This window comes from Platichthys flesus, chromosome 7, assembly GCF_949316205.1.
Source record: "Platichthys flesus chromosome 7, fPlaFle2.1, whole genome shotgun sequence".
Taxonomy (NCBI): Eukaryota; Metazoa; Chordata; class Actinopteri; order Pleuronectiformes; family Pleuronectidae; genus Platichthys; species Platichthys flesus.
Genome location: NC_084951.1, coordinates 21786087 through 21806696, shown reverse-complemented (window position 1 = coordinate 21806696; position 20610 = coordinate 21786087). Strand labels below are relative to the sequence as shown.

The 20610-nt window shown below is 43.0% G+C and overlaps 1 protein-coding gene across 1 annotated transcript; it reads right to left on the bottom strand.

Annotated features, from left to right (window-relative positions):
* Positions 1 to 130: 130 nt before the first annotated feature.
* Positions 131 to 19730, bottom strand: col2a1a (collagen, type II, alpha 1a). The gene is made up of 53 exons (XM_062392914.1): positions 19477 to 19730; positions 16481 to 16497; positions 16355 to 16387; positions 15631 to 15663; positions 15437 to 15490; positions 14890 to 14982; positions 14309 to 14386; positions 13725 to 13769; positions 13528 to 13581; positions 13278 to 13331; positions 12871 to 12924; positions 12707 to 12760; positions 12520 to 12573; positions 12384 to 12428; positions 12171 to 12224; positions 12042 to 12086; positions 11859 to 11912; positions 11394 to 11492; positions 11233 to 11277; positions 11037 to 11135; positions 10892 to 10945; positions 10680 to 10787; positions 10509 to 10562; positions 10307 to 10405; positions 10118 to 10171; positions 9785 to 9883; positions 9544 to 9597; positions 9393 to 9446; positions 9232 to 9285; positions 9037 to 9090; positions 8687 to 8731; positions 8384 to 8482; positions 7762 to 7869; positions 7587 to 7640; positions 7400 to 7453; positions 7231 to 7284; positions 6858 to 6911; positions 6653 to 6760; positions 6495 to 6548; positions 6063 to 6116; positions 5810 to 5971; positions 5520 to 5627; positions 5177 to 5284; positions 5004 to 5057; positions 4782 to 4889; positions 4618 to 4671; positions 4385 to 4492; positions 4240 to 4293; positions 3419 to 3526; positions 3026 to 3314; positions 2415 to 2602; positions 2064 to 2306; positions 131 to 1972 (listed from the first exon to the last, which is right to left on the bottom strand). Exons 1-53 carry the CDS (start codon positions 19568 to 19570, stop codon positions 1826 to 1828), a joined length of 4257 nt encoding a protein of 1418 aa, XP_062248898.1. The 5' UTR covers positions 19571 to 19730; the 3' UTR covers positions 131 to 1825.
* Between the last annotated feature and the right edge of the window lie 880 nt (positions 19731 to 20610).

Sequence of the window (20610 nt, the reverse complement as noted above, 5' to 3'; positions counted from 1 at the left end):
TTGGATCCTTACAGAGTCTTTTCCATTTGATATATGTCTCTGAGTCTGGACAGACCGGAGAGGAAGCAGGTCACAGAAAGTAAAGTGACGTAGTGATGCATAATTACTCTACAAAATACATGATTCCAGTCAAAAAAGGTTTTTATTTATGCCTATTAGTTCAGACAACGTGAAACCGCAGAACGAATACAGTACTTTTTCTTCCTTTTTGTTATGAGATTCTCAAATATGAAAATACACATGTGCATCACAGTCTTAAACTTTCACACACACGCTCACACATAGACTACGCACTCACAGTCGAGAGTAACTGACCTCAAGAAATACAAGTTTAACAAAAAAAACTTTTAAGCACATGTGACGGTTCTGTTGAGAGAAGAAAAAAACATCCCCACGACCATTTCTGGTTTTGTTCAAATCTCCCCCCAAAAAAATCAACTTCATTCTCAATTCGGTTTTCCTTTTATTTTCCAATTTACAGCAATTAGAAGTGTAACAAAATAAAAACAAAAATGATCATGGTCATAATAAAATTAATCAAAAAAATGTACACACCCTCACACACACAGAGAGACAACCCACCCTGGTTATGTTTTTTTTTCTTAGCGCCCGCCCCCAGAGTCCCGTGTTCAACTTTGGGGATGAGGACTCAAGAGAAGGCCTCCAAGTCGCCCCTGTCTACCCTGTCATAACCCGACTGCACCCCTCCTCAGGGTGGAGTGTGAATGTGTGGTGTGAGGCTAGTGGGAAATTAGGGATTTGTGGGAGGGAGGGGGGGGATTACAGAACTCATAGCACCTTCTGAAGAGAGAGCAACCCAAAGCAAAGATGGCCGTTCAGCCCCAGATCCACCAGAAAGCGATAATGATTTGGTCAGCTCAGATTTAAACGTAACATTTTCACTTGTTTTTTTCAGCGTGAGGTAGCGTTAAAAAAAAATCTGGACGACTACGATGAAAAGGCAAAATTGATTTCCCTCGAATTTCTTGGGACGAGAACTGGGCCGTCTTCTGATGGGCAGTCAAGGGGAACAGGACATGGAAACATACATCCCAAATGTAACCTCACTTTCCAAAAAGTGTTGGTGTGCATATAGACACATGTACACACATAATGTGGAAATATATATATAAAACCATCTGGTTGTTTATAAACACAGACCTTTACAACAATAGAACCAAGGCTTTATAATACACAGTAAAGGTTTTTTGGCACCTGCTCGTGGTGGAAGGCCTGCAGCGCCTGGATTTGGTTTTACTTACTGAGAATATATATATTGTTTTTTTGGTCTACACTGATTCAAAATGCCGTATTTGTGTGTCAGGAGGGAAACAGGGTGGGAGGTGGAGTAGGACTGGGACAGAGGTTGTGCGGCTGTTCTGTAGTGGAAAGGGGCGTGTCGTACTTACAAAGTAAACCCGTCCAGTCCTACCTCAACTCTGCCCGTGTAGGTTAGACAATAAATAAGTGACATCAAGTCCTGTTCCTGTTCTCCATAACTTGTCCGCTTGGTCCCTCTTCCTCCTGGTTCTGACTCATTCCCGTCAACTGTGGGCCATGGGAAACATGACTGGATCTCAGGAAGCGGGTTGACAGAGAATCTTGCTGGTGTGGCGTACAGATATTGCCGGTGCCCTTCAGTGCTAACATCCAGGGAGTACAACTTGGAGAGCACTTTGTTGTTAGACAAAAAGTATCAATTTTTTTATTTTATTTATAATTTCCAGTCTTCTTTATTGTGGAAGTATGTGTAATGTTTCATGGTTGAGTGTCATTTCATTTCCTGTTATTTAGGGTGGGGGGGGGGGCATTGTGATACTCCGCTTTACAAGAAGCAGACTGCGCCTACATCCACTCCAAACTCCTGATCCGCTCCTCCGATGTCCATAGGAGCAATGTCTACGATTGGCAGACGGGAGGTCTTCTGTGTTTTGTATTCAAAGACAGTCTTGCCCCACCGGCCTGTGTGTTTCTGTAGGTTGATAATAGAAAAATATTTTAACAACAGACTCATGCTACGATTAGAAATATAACGGATGATGTTTTTCTGCCTCCGCTCTCACCTTGCAGCCATCCTCCAACACGCTGTACGTGAAGCGACTGTTTCCCTCTGCGCGGATCTCCACATCGTTGGAGCCCTGCAGCAGCAAAGCCTTCTTCAGGTTGCCTGTGGTCTGGTCCATGTAGGCAACGCTGTTCTTGCAGTGGTAAGTGAGATTCTGGGAAACTTCATTGGACAGAAGCCTCAAGAAGGTCAGCTGGACACTTGCAGCGAAGGCAGCAGGGCCCTCCTGAGCGTAGTCAAACTGTAGAACCAGACAAACAGAATTAGCAGCTTTCATGTTGAGGCTCATTAAACTTCCTCTGGGTCAGGTTTCAGAAATAAACAATCCGATGTAGACAAGTGCACTCACGTGGAATCCTCCATTCATGGTCTCTCCGAACCAGATGTGTTTGCGGTCCTTGCTCTTGCTGGTCCACCAGCTCTTCTTGGGCACCTTGGCGATGCTTGGGTAGACGCAGGTCTGTCCAGTCTCCATGTTGCAGAAGGCCTTGATGGCGTCGGCGGTGCTGCCAATGTTGGGATCAACCCAGTAATCACCTGGAGGGACGAGAGAAGAGCATTGATGAGGAGGGAAGCTGAGAAACTAAATTAGTTTCACTTGGTATTTGACAGACCGGGTTGAATGATGCCCAAACATCAAGATGGGTATTTAGTTAGCAGGAATATATGGTGGGGGGTCTAAGACGATTGGACCCAGACACCAAAGTCTATTTGCTTGAATTCTTGCTGATTGCTAAATTTATTGACGCTTTAATTTCTCTTTAACAGTATTGTCCTTACAATTAGTACATTAGCTAATTTTCAATCCAGAGGAGTTACGATGTCATATAGAAATAGATATCTGAAAGAGAGCTAGGGGCAGTGTATTCACCAGCGAGGAATATTTCAAATCTAAGAGTCAACACATCAGCACACTTTCTTTTCTTTTTTTATCCTATTCCACCTTTCCACCCAACTCACCGCTCTTCCACTCAGGGTGGCACAGTTTCAGGTCCATGCAGGAGCGAGCAGGGTTCTTCTGGGAGCCGTCGGGGCTGCGCAGGTTCTCAATCTGGCTGTTGAGGGACTTGAGTGTGGAATCAACCTCAACATCGTGCTGCCTCAGGGAGCTGGAGGCCTCATCGGCCCTCATGTACCTGAGAGGATCAGGGGACTTCTCTGAATGACCCAGACCGGCAAAGGCAGACATGTCGATGCCAGGACCAGGAGGACCAGGAGGACCGGGGGGCCCGGCGTTACCAGGAGGTCCCTGAAGGAGGGCAGAAGAAACAAGTTCACAATAAGACGCCGCTGAAATAGTACAGAAAACAGGATTTCTTTGGGGTGTGTTTTTAAAATAATTTTTCTACTTACAGAAGGACCAGATTCTCCAGAGCGTCCACGAGGTCCGGGTGGTCCAATAGGGCCGAGCAGACCGTTAGATCCATCTTTGCCAGCAGGTCCAGTGGGTCCAGGTGGTCCCTACAGACACAGGTCAGTTTTAGATTAAATTAAGAACTAGTGGATAAAAGCATTATTGTATTTACTAGCTGCGTGTGTATATATTCTGTTCGTTTTTATGCCATTTTATTTGTTTAATTAAATTATATCATTTTGAATTGATTTGTTTCTTAACATCAGGAAGAATTTATAAGTTAATCCCAGTGTCCAGTCATAAAGTGAGAAAAATGTAAATCTATTATCAGTCTATATCTTAAATCTTCATTCTATCTATAAGTGGATAGATAGACATCAATTCAAATGCAGGAGCAGTTCCCTCCATTAGCCCCATCACCCTCAGACCCTTTGCCGTTATTATGCATGAAGATTATTTGTATGGTGACATTTCCCTTCATTTTTCTTATCCTGCAGAGTGCTTAGCTAATCTAGAATAGATATTGAAGTCCATTTCCGATCTCAGCAGAAGTGATTTAGCAAAAGAACCTGGTCTGTCTGTGTCTTCTCCCTGCAGAGAGTAATTACAAAATGCCTCAGAACTCCATCTTATCACAGCAGTGGGTAATTACCGCATGTGGCCTTTCCTGTCCCCATCTTCGTCAGGTGATTGGAGAATTACAAAAAGACTAACCTGTGCCATTCATTACCATCACATATCTTTTGGCATTAAAGCTGCAGGATGGAAACCTAATCAAAGTATTTCTTCTCTTTTGACTCTTTGGTTTCAGTTCTCTCACCTTAGGGCCGCTTGGGCCTGCAGGTCCAGCACTTCCAGAATCTCCAGCGGAACCCTGTTTAGCGGAGGATGAAGTTAAATTAGATGACAGTAGGGACAGAAGGAATAGTGCTGCAGGGATGAACTGTCACATTTGGATTACTTACAGGAGGTCCAGGGAGACCCTGCAGACCAGTGAAGCCACGGTGGCCCTTCTGTCCTCTCTCTCCAGTCTCACCAGCCTCTCCCTTGTCTCCGCGAGGTCCTTGGGGTCCCTGAAGTAAAAGTTTGTCATGTATTAAAATTCATGACACGTACATGCAGCAGATTTAATTACCTAAATCAAATTAAAATCTAAAAAACTTGATTAGGTGGTGTGGTTTGGGATGATGACACTTACGGCCATTCCTCGAGCACCAGCGGGTCCAGAGGCTCCTGCAGGTCCTTGAGCGCCCTAATGAAAGAGACAAGAGTGGGTTCACTTCCTGGTATCAACACTGGAAATATGAAAACAACGCACAACAAGTTCCCCTATGACTCCTTACAGTGTCCTGTGTTACTTACAGACTCTCCTCTGTCTCCCTGCTTGCCGAGCGGTCCGACAGGTCCAGAGGCACCAGGGGCTCCTGGAGCTCCGGGGGCGCCACCAGGACCAGTGTTACCTCGCTCTCCCTGTAGGAGTACACAAGGTGATGACTCAGGATGACAAGATTTTCAGCAAAGTCTTCTTGAAATGTGTTATTTTGTTTAGATTTAGATTTTTATGTTTAGACTGAAATCTCTCACCTTGACTCCAACGGATCCATCTCTACCAGGAGGTCCATCTGATCCAGGGGTACCCTGATATACAGAAACATGATTTAATAACAAAGCATGGTCATTGTTTCTTAAGTCAAAACGGTGGAAATCCAGATATTATGGTTTTGGACATGTTGTTGTTACTAGTGTTCGGTTCTGACCTCTCTTCCAAGCTCTCCAGAAGGTCCTGTTAGTCCAGGGGGTCCGACAGGTCCAGGAGGACCACGATCGCCAGCGGAACCAGTACTTCCCTGTTTTCCAGGCTCTCCCTTAACACAAAGGACAAATATTTTTCAGAATTTCACTGGATCTATATTTGCATCATTTCTGTCTTCATGAAAGTAAGAGTGAAACCTCAAAGATAGCTAACAAGAATGAGCCTTAAATGTAAGACAAACTTACAGTAAGATGGAGGTGTGATTTGTAAAGAAGCTGATGAGCATCAGACAGAAATGGGGAAATCATAACCTAAAGCTAAAATCATTCACGGATGCTGGCACTTACAGAAGGTCCAGGGAGACCGGCGAAGCCTCTCTCTCCACGCTGACCGGGCAAACCAACAATACCACGGGATCCACCGAGACCCTGAGGACCTGAAGGTCCGTCAACACCCTACAGAGTCAGGAGAGAAAAAGAATGACTCATGAAACGTTCTAAACCCCTTCACATGAGTGGATTCAAAGAGCACAGATCCTCTTCTCATGTCAGCAAAGGGAAGTATTCACTCAGCTCCTATTCATTTTAGGCTGATGAAGTCATTAAGAGTGGATGTTGAGGTACAACTTCTAACTCACAGGTGGTCCATCCTCTCCGGCCTCTCCCTTCTCTCCTTGTAGGCCAGCAAGTCCACGCAGACCAGGGTCTCCCTGTCTTCCTGGGGGGCCGCTGTCACCACGAGCACCCTTTGGTCCGTCTTTGCCAGAAGAGCCAGCGGGACCAGCAGAGCCAGGGTTACCCTGTGATAGGTAGACAGAGAATTTCAGTTAGTAAAAGTAAAAAGGCACAAACATGTGTCTTCTTTGAATATATAATTGATTAAATACTCACATTAGGGCCAGGAGATCCAACTCTGCCGGCAGCACCAGGGAATCCAGTGGAACCCTGTCAAAAAAAAACAAATAACAATGTCCTCATTTACAGGAGGAATTCAGAAATGACAATTTATTTAATTTCTCTATATGTCAAGATGTGAAGGTGAATCAAAAGAGCCGGAATGGCAGAAGCTATTTACTTCTACTGAGGGTAATTATTTTCAGTCTTGTTCAATAAGAGGCCAACACACATTAACAGGTGTGGTGGAGACGCAGGGTTTAAAATGTTTAAAGGTTTTAGATTGCCCTCCAGTGAAATGAATCAATAAATCCATGTTCAGAAGTCTAAAATACAGTCTCTGGGATGCAGTGTGTATAATGTGTTTCCACAGGCTGCTGAGAAACTGTTGGATGTTCATGTGAAAAAATATGAAAATGATTTACTTACAGGAGCTCCCTGAGCACCACGTGCTCCTTTAGGTCCAGATACACCAGTAGGTCCCTGAAAAAGAGAAACAACAATTAATCACTAATAAGTAATACTTCCTATGCATTCATGTCTTATAAATGTGACAGTTTAAATACTCTTTTTGATCAAACACTCACCACAGGTCCAGGAGCTCCAGATGGTCCTTGAGGTCCAGAAGAACCAGCCTCTCCCTTCTGTCCAGACTCACCAAGCTCTCCCTTGGCTCCAGGCTGACCATCTGAACCCTGGATATTTTAAACAGAACAGTAATTTAGTCAGACTGTCAATGAATTGAAATACATTTTTCTTTTGAACTAATGGTGTTGTGTTGACTTTACTTACAGGAGGTCCAGCGAAACCAGCAGGTCCAGGAGGACCGACCTCACCACGGTCACCCTGCAGGAGGAAAGAAGACAGACTGTCGGTCAGGGGAATGAAATGAGAATGCTGTTTGAATGCATATCTTTTTCTTCCCTCTCATATGTGGATCATTTTTTGATTAAACAAGAAAAAAACTATCCCTTAAAATAAAGCAAACTTCTCTATCCCAGAAAACTAGAAAAGCCGCTACCATAGCCAAACATTCCTACATATTGATCAAGATCCTAAAAACAGATGAAAATATTGTTTCTCTCCTTATCTTGCAGTTTTTCTGAAAAGCAATTGAAAGTCTTCCATCAGCCCCTTAAACCAGATCATATGAAGTGATACTTACAGGAGCACCACGAGCACCACCAGCACCAGTAGCTCCACCAGGTCCAGTCTCACCCTGGATTGGAGAGAAACAGTCAGTCAGACCAGACAAATCAATGCACCACACACTTAATTCAAAGTGGATAATCCTTCCTGTTTAACGATTAAAAGATTGACACAATTCTTCTTACCTTGGCACCGTTTGGTCCAGATGGGCCAGGTGGACCAATGGGACCAGTCAAACCCTGAGGAAGAAGAAAGCATAGATGTAGAAACAAATAATATTGAAGTTTGGGTGATATCAAATATTGCTCTTTGTCTGATGCCAGCCAGAAATAATCACAAAAATGAGAGAGCGAGGATTTATTGTTATCTTACTCTAGAACCATCCTTTCCAGGAGCACCCTCGGGTCCCTTCTGTCCATTGTCACCCTGTTGGACAAAAAGGAAAGCAGTGTGTTATTCCTGCTTGAAACCACAAGAGCACTGGTCCTGACATTTGTTCTGTTTGAATTCACCAATTCACTCAAAAGTCACAACTGCTGTTACTCACTCTGTCTCCCTTGGGTCCTGAGATGCCACCAGCTCCTCTCTCTCCAGGCATACCCTGCAGGCCGGGGGGTCCCTGAGATCCAGCAGCACCATTTGGTCCAATGGCTCCCTGAGTTTATGGAGATCACTTGTCAGTCAAATTCTTTCTGTTATTACCAAATTACCCAAACTCAGTATTTATTTTCCACTGGTAATGCCAAAGGTGCCTCATCATCTATTAATTACTGGATATATTTTGTGAAAAGCCAGAAACAGGTCCTTATAACACTTCATCTAAAATATGTAATTTGTCAGATATGGAGAACCAAGAAAGAATCAGACTATTCGATGGACAAGTCCTAATTCTTTTCAGGGAATATTAAAAAATCATAGGAATTGTGCTTCTCTGTCCGGTATGTATACAGCTGGACTCATAGCCAGTTAGCTTAGCTTAGCTTAAAGACCGGAAATTGGGCCCTGTGTCTTTTCGCAGTCTTTCCATAACTTTGATGTTTCCAGACATGACCAAGAAAAAACGTTAATTGCCCCCGAAAATATTTATGATAATAATTTGTATTTGTAAGGTGCAGAGGGTTGTCATGGATCATTTGAATCTTAAATCTGTTTCAGAGTGATCCACTGACCTTGGGTCCATCAGTTCCAGGTGTTCCAGGAATTCCACGAGGTCCCTGAAGACCCTGAGATCCAGCACCACCCCTCTCACCAGGGAAACCACGTTCACCCTGTCAGGAAACAAGAAGACACCGGATCAGGAGGAGGAGGAGGAAGTGGTCACAGACACTGCTCAGTTCCAAGATCAGGATGATAAAAGTAAGGTCTCAATGTATGAAACCCACAAAATAAATAAGCAGAATGTTCATGGAGCAATGATCATGAGCAATGATTGCAGTGTACAATTAATACGAATCCTGAGCAGGTAAACTCACTCTAGGTCCAACAGCACCAGGAGTTCCACCCTCTCCAGAAACACCCTGCAGAGAGAAATCACTTTTAGTCCAGTTTTTCAGTTTTCATACAACAACCAGTGACTGTGTTTAAAGACATGCAAACAGATCTCAACCTTCTGTTGAACTCATTGTGAGTCAGAAAAATTATTTTACACTTGTAAAAGCTGGTATTATTTTAACACCAAGGTTAGAATTCTCAGGAATTCCATGACATGCCTTGTAACTGGTACTATCTGCTGCTACAGTTGGTTTCCGGTGTATTGAAGGGATTTGTCCATAAAGATAAACCTACAGATGCAACAAATTCTCTGGACAGAACAAACACTCACCTGGTCTCCAGGTTTTCCAGCCTCTCCTGGGGTACCAGATGGTCCAGGCAGACCCTAAACAACAACAGCAGAGAAGTTAGTTACATGATATCTATTAGTTTATAGCCTAATGTCTTTTCTTGAATTATAAGAGCTTTGTGTATTTTTGATTTTCCATGCAGGCCTATGAAGGATTTGATTGCAAGATAGACTCACCTGGAAGCCAGAAGGTCCAGGCATTCCCTGCTCTCCTCTCTCTCCAGCAGGCCCCTGTGTGACAAGCACCAAACACATGAGCCAGCGGCAGAGACAAGTGAAAACCCTGTAAACTGTTAGCTCACATGTCTAAATGCATCAAATATGACTTAAGTACTCACAGCAGGCCCAGAAGGTCCAGCAGAACCAGTCTCACCATCTTTTCCAGACAGACCCTGTTCAGAGAGAAGAAGTTCAGCTGTGAGAAGTGGTCTGAAGACAGAACGGAAGGTTTTGAGGAAGGTAAACTACTTTTAGAGAAATTGTACTTACTCTCAGACCAGGACGACCTACGACACCTTTCTCTCCTGCCTTTCCAGCTTCACCCTGTTGAGGAGAAATCAGATGAAATTACCTTAGATTGAAGTGCACAAAGGTTCATGAGAGTATAATTGCCTGTTTAAATGTTATATGAAGAATATATTTAGCATGTTATCAGCTTTTATTTTGTTTTCAGGTTCCACATGCTGTGTGCAGTCATGACGACTTAAATAAGGGACCCTGGCACACATACATTGGCTCCCTTGGGTCCAGGGAATCCCATCACTCCGGGCTGTCCACGGGCTCCCTGAGGACCAGGTGGGCCAGGGCGACCGTCCTCACCAGGGGTTCCCTGTGAAAGGCACAAGGTGAAAATCACAAATCAGCACTAAAAACACAGGCCTTCACTCAGGAGTTCATACTTGAATGAGGTTATCACGATCATGCTGGATCTAGTGGGATTATTCAACCAGCTTGCCAAAATAAGAGACTCTGGGGTTTAACGAGCAGACTGTAGGTTGAATGTGTGGTTATTTAACCCTTTCAATAGAAAGCTATATATGAGGATTTTAAGCATTGTACTCACTGAGGCTCCAAGTTTGCCCTGAGGACCAGCATCTCCAGGACGACCAGTGAGACCCTGTTGATGAGAGAAGCAGACATAGGAGGAGGCCAACATTTTGACAATGCACTATATCAAATAAAAACAAAATCTCCATCTGGTTCAGGACTAAAGTGATTACAACTGTACCCCCTAACCCTATGCAAGACTCACTCTGGCTCCGGGAAGGCCGGACTCTCCTGTGCGTCCATTGTCTCCAGTAGCACCTTTAGGCCCAGCAGCACCAGGAACACCACGTTCACCGAGGGCTCCCTGAAGAAGAAGAGTCAGAAGCAAGTCAGCAGGTTTACAGATTTATCCTGTGTCAGTGGAGTCAGTCAGCATCAGTTTGGACGTGATTTCATTCAGAACCCACCTTAGCACCAGCAAGACCATCCTGACCAGGGAAACCGCGGTTACCGGGAGCTCCCTGAAAAGAATCACACACACAAACAGATTTTTGATGAGAGGAGGCAAAACTATTAACATCCGCTAATTCATAATGTATTTGTATGTAACAACTTCATGGTGTCTCATGCATACTTACTCTCTCTCCTGGAGGTCCGAGTGGTCCAGCACCGCCGGGCTCTCCTCTGCCGCCTCTCTTTCCTTCTTCACCACTTGGGCCAGGGGGACCTAGAGGCCCAGAGGGTCCCTAAAAAAATAAATATCTCAGCAAATCTTTTCTTTGGACTAATAATAATAGATCTTCAATATAGTCAGAAATCACTGAAGTCGAGTCAAAACTGAGCAACTCACAAGCTCTCCCTTGGGTCCAGTTTCTCCTTTGAATCCGGGAAGACCAGGGTCTCCCTAAGAAGAAGACAACAACAACTATTAATAACTGTAACACAAACAAGTATCAAGGTTTCACAGAGATTTGGATTATTCATAAGTGACTTACAGACTGTCCCTTTGGCCCCAGAGGTCCTGTAGCTCCCTGTGGTCCAGGTGGGCCACGAGGGCCAGGGAATCCAGGAGCACCACTAATACCTGAAGCACCCTTCATGAAAGAACCAAGTAAAACATTAAATGTATGAAATATTAATACTATAAATTATGAAGCAAGATGAGGTAATAGAGGATTCCAAAGCACTTACAGCAGATCCCTTGGAGCCAGGAATACCATCAGTACCAGGGTTACCCTACACAGAAAAAGAATAAAACAGTGAATTGTTAAAACGTAACAAAGACAGTTTTGGAATGACAATGAAGACGAATGATGGATGATTAAATCGAAAAATCGGGGTGAGAAACGAACCGATGCACCGGAAGGTCCGGGGGATCCAGGGGTACCGCCCTCTCCGCGTGGACCCTGTGCGCCCTCAGTTCCACGGGCACCAGTAGGACCAGCTTCTCCCTGACAGGACACAGTGAATTCATCATGAACCGGTGGAGAAAATCATTTGTTCTGTTTTTAGGTAACATCTTTCACTCTGAGGAAGTTCTCTGAAAATGAGAAGACCCTGCACACATCATTGTCTAGTTTGAACTGAAGTTGATCAGTTGTGTTTGAATAACAGTAACTACAGGAATCTTAAAGATGTAATTCTAGTAATCCATTCGATAGCTCAACTTTCTGAAACTGCTAGAGGAAGAAGTGAAGATCTACACTTGTACTGAAGAGGCTGTCTAACTAAAACCAGGCTCTTATGCTTGATTTTCTTTTAGTGCATCAGCTTTCCTGTGTTGAAATAGTGATTTATGATAAAGATGTTGCACAAACCTTGGATCCTGGGGATCCTGGGAAACCGGGAGCTCCAGCTGGACCAACAGGTCCCTGTTAACAAAAAGAAAATCTTCAGGTTAGGGTTCATGTCTGATGAAACCATCACATCATAAGTGATGGCTTATTGAAAGTAACCAAAAGCAGCTGTGACGGTGACAAAGTGGGGACTATTATACGTACAGGTGGACCAGCAGGACCGGGCAAACCATCATTTCCACGGGCACCCTGGAGAATGAGAGGACAGGAGAGTCAGTTCTGTGCATCATGATAGAGAGACCATGAAAAAGCAGATATGAGACAATTACTCACTGCAGAACCGGAAGCTCCAGGACGTCCCCTCTCACCAGGCAGACCACGTGGTCCCTGTGGCAGAGAATACGATTGATCAGTTTATTTAAATCATTATCATTTAAAGACATAACCAAACCTTATATCAATCACATGGGGACTGAATGTGAGCACAGAAATATGTCTGCTACAGTTTTATGTTATGAAGTCATACAGGCAGAGCAGAAAACTCACCATCGGTCCAGGGGAACCATTTTCTCCAGAGGTACCAGACTCACCCTGATGGTAACATAGATCAGAACAATTAAAAGAACAGCTGAAACAAAAGTAATATATATCTAAATTCAAATAAAAAAAGCTAAGATCCTACCTTGGCTCCTGCAGCACCATTCTCTCCCTTAGCTCCATCCAGACCAGAGTGACCCTACAGACAAACATGGAGGTGCTCATCAGGACACACATATCATCAGTTAGTCGCCTCAGATGTAATGAACGAGTGGATTGAGCAGTTAGTCATCCTGCTTCATCTGGTGAGCAACACAAGTTGAAAAACTCACTCTGTGTCCTTTAATTCCAGGAAGTCCGGGAGTTCCAGGGAATCCACGAGCGCCCTGAAAATGAAACAAAAGAGAATTGTTGGATTAATCTTCTCTTCACTTTGATGCTTACTACTAGATTCAGCCTGAACTGATCAAATACAGAGTGATGGTTATTCGCTCACCTGAGGCCCTGCAGGTCCACGCTCACCAGCTTTGCCAGGTTTGCCAGCCTCACCCTAAAAAACAGACAGGAAGTGGAATGGTTATTTACAGAAGCTGCAAGAGAGGATGTAACAGCATGTTACTTCCCTGAGGTGAGAGGCTGTTGAATACAGTCATTATTTTCATCAGTGTTGTTAGAAGATAGACAGTGCCCCCTAGTGGCTTGTCTAGTTCATAGTGCATTGATGTAAATCATTGTTAAATAAAATAAATGATATCAACTGAAATAGGTTCATTGTTGGAAAATGGGAGCACAAGGGGAAACTATGCAGCTATTTTACTCTGCTAATTAAAATGTGTTTTGCTTTGACCTTTGACCTTGTTTTAGTGTAGGTTTCTGTGTTGTAGATGAATCATTGACACTTACATCACTTCCTGGTTTCCCTGAAGGTCCAGATGGTCCACGGGGTCCCATTGGCCCCTGTTGTAAAACAAAGTAAGTTAATTAGAGACACATATCTAGTTTGTCTATATGAAGACAATTAGACAGCAAAACGTGAACATTACATTGAGCCCTGGAGCAGAAGGTGCTGTGGATTAACACAAAACACACAACAGCAAATGTGACCAGCACTGTCTGCATTAAGGTGTAAAGATGCACAATTAGCAAAACGTACTGCTGCACCAGGCTCTCCAGCCTCACCGGGGCCACCCTGGAATCCCTGAGGTCCCTGTTAGCACAAATGACAAAGCAAAGTATTAGCAATGTTTTCATTCATCCCAATCATTCCTTCTTCTGTTTATATATCATATTAGCAGTTTGATTGTAACCAGCAATCACACCATGAGGTAGAGGTGTAATATTTGTACTTACAGGAGCTCCGGAAGGTCCAGGGGGACCACGAGGACCCATAGGACCCTGCAGGAGAAACACAGGACAGAGTTAAGTAAGTCTATCTGGCATCTATATTTGAACAGTGTGACACAGTGTGTTGATTGAACAGAGAACTCAACAGTCAAAGGTATTGAGAGTCATGTAAAGTGTACCCGTAAATCTTTTTGGACTCAGAAAATTATAATTTAATGTTGTTCATACCTAAATATACTCCATTTAAATGAGTCTAACGTTTTCCTTTGGCTCAGTGGACACAGCCAACATGAAATGACAAAGTCAGCCTCCAGTCTCTGCTTGATTGAAACCACTTAGTCACTAGGTGGCAGCATTGTATTCATCTAGCAGAAGATGTACAGTTCAAGCTTTGCCACTTATTATCAGCAGCAGCTCCACAGTCAGCTGAATGTCCGTGTTAATGTTCTGTTATTGTGACAGATGAAGTGTCCGCATACACACACACAGACACACACACACACACAAGCGCGCACAACACACACACACAAACACACACACACACACACACACACACACACACACACACACAGTGAGCTGGTCCTACGCACCATTGGTCCTTGCATCACACCCATCTGAGCACCTCCGGACTTCTCGTCGAAGCCTCCAGCCATCTGAGCAGCAAAGTTCTGCAGAAACACGATCACACAGAGTCACATCATTTATTCTGCCTACACTTCGTTATCATTTAATCAAGAACATTAACAGAATCTCAGATTTAACTAGAGGATCAGTCACGTTTAGACAACGTGCAAAATGTCGCTGCACCTGCTCTCTGCTAAATTAAACCATCGTCTCATCCTCAAGGCGGCAGTGTGCTGATCTGATCGTCTCTTGTTTCATCTGTTTGAGTCTTCTTATATATTTCATATATAAGTTAATATATGAAAGACTTCTTTTGACCCATTTTAGGCAGTTTCCATGTATGCAAATTATGTGTGTTGTAAATACAGCAATAAACTGGTCTGATAATGGACAATCTTTATATCATTAATTTACTGTTAATGCATCTTTTTATATATATTTAGATCTTTGTCCGTTTGTTTCATCAAACACTTTAAACACTGTGTCAGAACTTCCAACAGTGAAATCTTGTCTATGCTGTGGAGCAGAAAAAGCCCAGGACACTTACCCCTCCGAGCCCTGGTGGTCCGGGTGGCCCAGCTGGTCCGGGGTTTCCGGGGATGCCGGGCTCACCATCTCTTCCTCGAGGTCCAACATTTCCCTAGGGAAAAAGAGAAAATGCCATCTCTCTGTAAGTCACAAGTCACAAGTCAATCGGGGGGGTTTAACTCTGTTTTCAGGTTACACACATCATGAGCCTCCTCTTGCCTTAATGCAGTTTGCTGTATATGTTGCTGTTTTTTATCATGATTATTGGCTGTACTGGTTCTTATATCAATACTGTTTACAGCAAAACCTTTACAGAGGACGTCTGCTATTTGTTTGCATGATTAGATCTGGAGGTTCCCACACTCTACTCATCTTAAACTCTGCAGACCACTTTGCCTGTTCAATTATAATAACGACCAATCAGAACAACTGTGGCCTGACCTAACATTTGGTGGTCCTTTGTCAGAAGTGGTTGAAATCACATTGTGACTATAATGTGTGGACATTTCTTCTGAGTGGTTCCCTGAGTAGATTGCTGGAGGGTGTTATTATTGTTTGTCTCTTACCAGATCACCCTTCGGTCCAGCTTCTCCACGCACTCCTTGCTCACCAGGTGGGCCCTGCAAAAACAAAGATAATTGTCTCGGTTAGACTCACAGGAGCAAGAATCGTAATAACTGTGCACCAATATAACACCACATCCAACAGTGTAGAATAAATATGAATAAACATGAAATGTATGATAAAATATAGCATTTACCACAGGGCCGGCTGGTCCTTTTGGTCCTACAACCTGCACAAGGAAAGAAAAATGAAATTTGCTTCAGTTTTCTGTGACGGTTGTCAAAGATAACTCTTTATTACGAAACAGATCTTTTATGCTTTATCTGTATATGTCTGTTTCTGAACATCTAAACTTTGAGAACAACATTCCAGCCTTGTAAGAGGTGAACATTGAGGCACATTGAACACAAGCTGATGACGATCCCTTTTGACAGTACAAGTTTTTTGCTAAGACGTCACCTCCTCTTAACCTCTGTTTCAACTGGCTTTGTTCACCTGACATGTGCCGCTGTGGCACAGTCGCTGAGAGGATGTAAGCCGATTTGATCGGGTTCATTATGTCTCAGGAATGCAGGTTTGTCCTCATTTAATCGGAAGTTCTCATTCGACCAGAAATGGCCACTCTAGTGGTCAAGCATTTATTTAACGAGAAAAACTCAAGAGAAAGTGGAATCATTAAATGAAACACATTATTTCAGGGTTTATGAATAACTGTAATTCATAAAATGAAATCTTAAGTGCTATGTGTGCACCACTGTTGATCCCAAAGAAAACTAAATAATAAAAATATTTGCTTGATTGATTTGAAGATTAATAATATAACTTAATAACCAGGCAAATAATGAGTAAAGTAGTTTTGGGGGAAATATATTGAAAGCACATTAATTTACTCTGATAGACTGAAGAGGATTCATACTTACATCTGTGATCTCTCCTGGTTCACCTTTCTGGCCCTGAGTTTTTAAAAATAAATCACATTAGTGGCTTGACACAACATAATGTTTTCATGTTGTTACTTGTTGTGAATATCAGGATTGTTGCCTCACCTTAGCACCGAATGTCTCTGATGGTGCAGACAGACAGATGAAGTGGGAAAAGAGAACATCAACATTAAACGTGATCAATGCTTCAGACACTCGATTGATTCTTTCAGATGTAACCTGTGACTTTTATGAAAAAGAGACCTGAAGAGAAATACACATGACTAATGCTAAAGTGATCAAATAACGTTCACCAACCCCAAAGGGAAAGAACCCATCCATCCCGATTATATTAATGATGAGAGATAAAGCAGAAGCAAGAACAGACTGTTGGGTGTGTTTACAGCAAAATGTTAATGCACTTAGCAAAAGTACATAGTAAGCAAGTTATGAGCTCAGCTTGTTGAATAAAGTATTGGCAGCCAGTGCCAGTTAGATATTTCTTCCAAGTAGTAATAATACTCTACTTTGTATAATGAATGATTGAATCGAGCTGGAATTCAATTATGATCTCAAACTATGTGTTTTTCATGGTCTAGAAGATCCAAAACTGTGTTGTCTGCAAAAGCAATGAGATTTTTATGTTATTGCTCGTTTTTTTATTGAGTAGTTAAGTGATGTTTTTCTGAAGACACCACAGGAATACAGTGGCTCTTTACCAGGCTGTGAACCATTTACAGGTGACACAAGGCCTCATACCTAAAAAGATAAAAGTTAAATCCCCTGAGGAAACTTCTTTTGAGAAATAAAGTTGTGTCTGAGTGTGAACGTAAGCTTCATCTTAGTCATGAAAGTTAAAACAAGCAGAGGCTCCTCGCCTGGTTTAGGTGAGAACCAGTCGTCACATTTCAGGATCCGACCAGGGAGTCGTGTCATCCTGATAATGTTGTTTATCTGGTCTCCATATAAACCAAGCATGAGGAGGTTCACTTTGGAGCAGGGAGCAGCAGGTGCTGGCTGAGCAACAACTCCTTAATACAAATTAGAAATCATAACAACATCATTTTGGAGTAGCCAACGCTATAGAAATCAGACCCAGACACTGTTATCAGTGTGCAGGCCAGATCAGACAGAATATTTGGACCCTGTGGCTGCTCCCCGTTCCAAAGAGTTTGCCAGGAGGAAGATAAATGCAAGCTATAAGAGTAATTTATTTATGGGTATGTGAATAAATAAATTACAACCAATGGGGGCACTGGCATCAGCAGGGCAGATGGGACAGCACTCTCCAGATGGGATGATGGGGTTGGCACACTCTCTGATCTCCTCGCAGATTATCTCATCGCACAGAACCGATCCGCTGTCGCACACACAGATACGACACGGCTCTGGCTTCCACACATCCTTATCATTATACTGCTGGGCGTCCTGGATGCAGCCACCTGCCTCCTCTGTGGTGGTGACCAGCAGAGGGGGGGGCAGAGGAGGAGTAGAGAGGTTGGTTCAAGACAGAGTGAGACAGGGAGAGGTGTTGGAGTTTATGAAGTATTGTGGGTTGTTAGAGTAGTTTTATTAAAGAAAAGAGAGAGCAGACGGATGTAAAGGGGGTCAAAGGACGGAGCAGGGAAGGAGGAGGAGTAAGATGGAGGAGGAGGGGTTAACGAGCAAAGGAGGGAGACGTACAAGGAAGACGGAGAAAGATCAAAGTTATCCTGTGTCAAATAAAAACTCTGAACACAAATGCACAAAAGTGACATTCAAACAAAATAGAATAACACAATAAAAATTGAAGTTTTTATGGAACTCCTTGTCTTGCTGAACTTTGAAAACCTCATAACATAATTGATATGGGAGGCAAGAAAAGGCTCCAGGTTTTCATGAGGAGAATTCTGCAGCAGCTTTAAAGCTACTGTCAACAAGAAGCACAGTGAACAGATGTGTCTGAAGCTCGAGGTATTTCTCGTTGCTGCCTGAGTATATTTAACCTGCAGGGCCTGCTCCGCCGCCTGTATGAATGAACCTCTCATACAGGGATACTGTGCCCAATTGACAAGCCTCTGCCTTAAGTAAACAGGAGGGGGGGGCGGGGGTTGCCCGTCTAAATTTCTCCATCTGGGTCCCATAGCTGTGTCAAGCGCCAGTGCAAACACATTGGGGAATTAAGAATGGGTGATTTGTTTAAAGTGTTCGGGCCAAAAGCTCTTGTTTGTTTGTCTTAGTGTATTTGTGAAAGTGGTACTTGGCACGTACTTGTTAAAATGGTATTAGACCACTTGCTGCTGAAATGTCTGCTTCTCTTATGCACTAGTTTTTTTAAAAATATTTTACCACTAAAGTGATGCTTAAAGCTAACTGTAAATAAAACTCCATTATCTGTTGACCCTGTCACTCTCATTTCCTGCTCCCTTTGAGCCTGCTAGTCTGGGGTCAATCACTGTCTGACCCTGTCACTTCACACCCTGTGGATCAGGCTTATTTTACAGGTCTTTGAAAAAATAAACTCAATTTAAATTTGAGCCTCACTTTACTCCCTGTGAACTCTCTAGAAAATCCTCAACTCTCTTACGACCCATAGACCAAGACGTGTTTCTCTCTAGGTAATGAAATGAAAACATTTAAGATGTTTAAATGTTGCTTTGAGTAGATATTCTGCTGAGATATAGCGCAGCAATAACTGCAAACCCAGCAGGGAGAGCTGAGCAGCTGGATTCAGGAGAGGACAAATGGACACTTGTTCACCTGGTGCTCCATCCCACACAGATACACCTTGACAGCCTCATCTGTCCTTCAGGAAACTATGCACTCACTTGTTTTGGACAGACCTGCTTAACAGTGCAGAAAATACAAAAACCTCTACATCACTGAAAATGAAATATCATGTTTTCTAACTGAAACATGTAATTGAAAACTCTATCCAAGCCTAACAGAGCAGTGCTCTTCCTGCTCTACATTTGACAGGTCATCACTTTCACTGGATTTATCCTCCTCTACTCTTCTGAAACATCACATGGAGAAAATTGAGGAGGTAAACACACAGTCAATAATAACATCAGAGTATCAATCCATATTTTTTCATAACACAAAGTAAAAAAAAAGAAATCAAGAAAAACTTTGCAACTTACGGTCGTCTTCTTCCTGACATCTGACCACGGCGAGTAAAACAACCTGGGATGCTACAAGTAGCAGAACAGTCCTTGAATCCACGAAGCCGAACATGTCTAAATATTAGACATGCACGAACTCGGGTGAGAAATTAAGTAACAGAGGAGACCAGGCTTTCAGACAGTGGTGTGTAAAGTGTTGGTTCCCAGAGACTTATGCCACCAAGCAGTCAAACCTCCAAATTCTAAGTGAAATCCAACGCGGGGCCCCAGCTGGCACTCTGCACCCACCGCGTCAGGGCAAGCACCGCGGTTTTATGTCCACTGTGCCTTGTATGGATCTTCGTATATTCCAAAATACCAGTCCTTCCCCCAGACCCCCTGTAAAGCTGAAACCCGAACCTCATCTCCCTCCCCTCAATCCAGCAGCATTGACCCTCCCAGGGATTCTTTTTTTTTTTTTTTAAACTCAAGCCCTCCTTCCTCCCTTGACCTGCTTGGCCTGATCTGGGCAAGAGATGCACCTTCACTCTCATATTAGAAAGGGAACTACATCCAGCAGAGCTAAGGCCAAGCTCTGACTTGACTCCATGATGTGGAGTCAGTCAGTGGATCAGACAATCACGAAGCTTCTTCCAAAGGGACTTGTTACTTTTTCAAGGCCATTCTCAGAATTCAATTGACTTGTGAAATAAAAGTAAAAAATTGCCTTAATGTTTTATACCCATTACTATTGCTAAACATAATCAAACACATTATATGTAATATGTTATGGTGCGTTCGTCAATGATAAATTCTGAAGATTTAAAGGGTTGTTCTAGAGTCTGATCATATAGAAAGTGGCTACAGACGAAATCGAGTACTGTCCACAAATAACCTAAAACTATTTTGTTTAATTCAAAAGACTTAAAATCATCTTCTTGAAATCAACAGATTAAATCTAGATTTTAATTTGTTTTGGTTTTTTAATCTGGTCACGATCACGATTTTCTCAAATAAAGTTGGGACTAAAGTTAGTATAACTTTTTTCTTTCATAGAATAGTGGTAAAACTTTACAGACAAAAACTTATTGTGTGATTTACTTCTTCAGTTCAATTGAATGTGTTTGCATTTGAATCTTAAGCACACTGTAAGAGGCATTGTAAATTATTGGA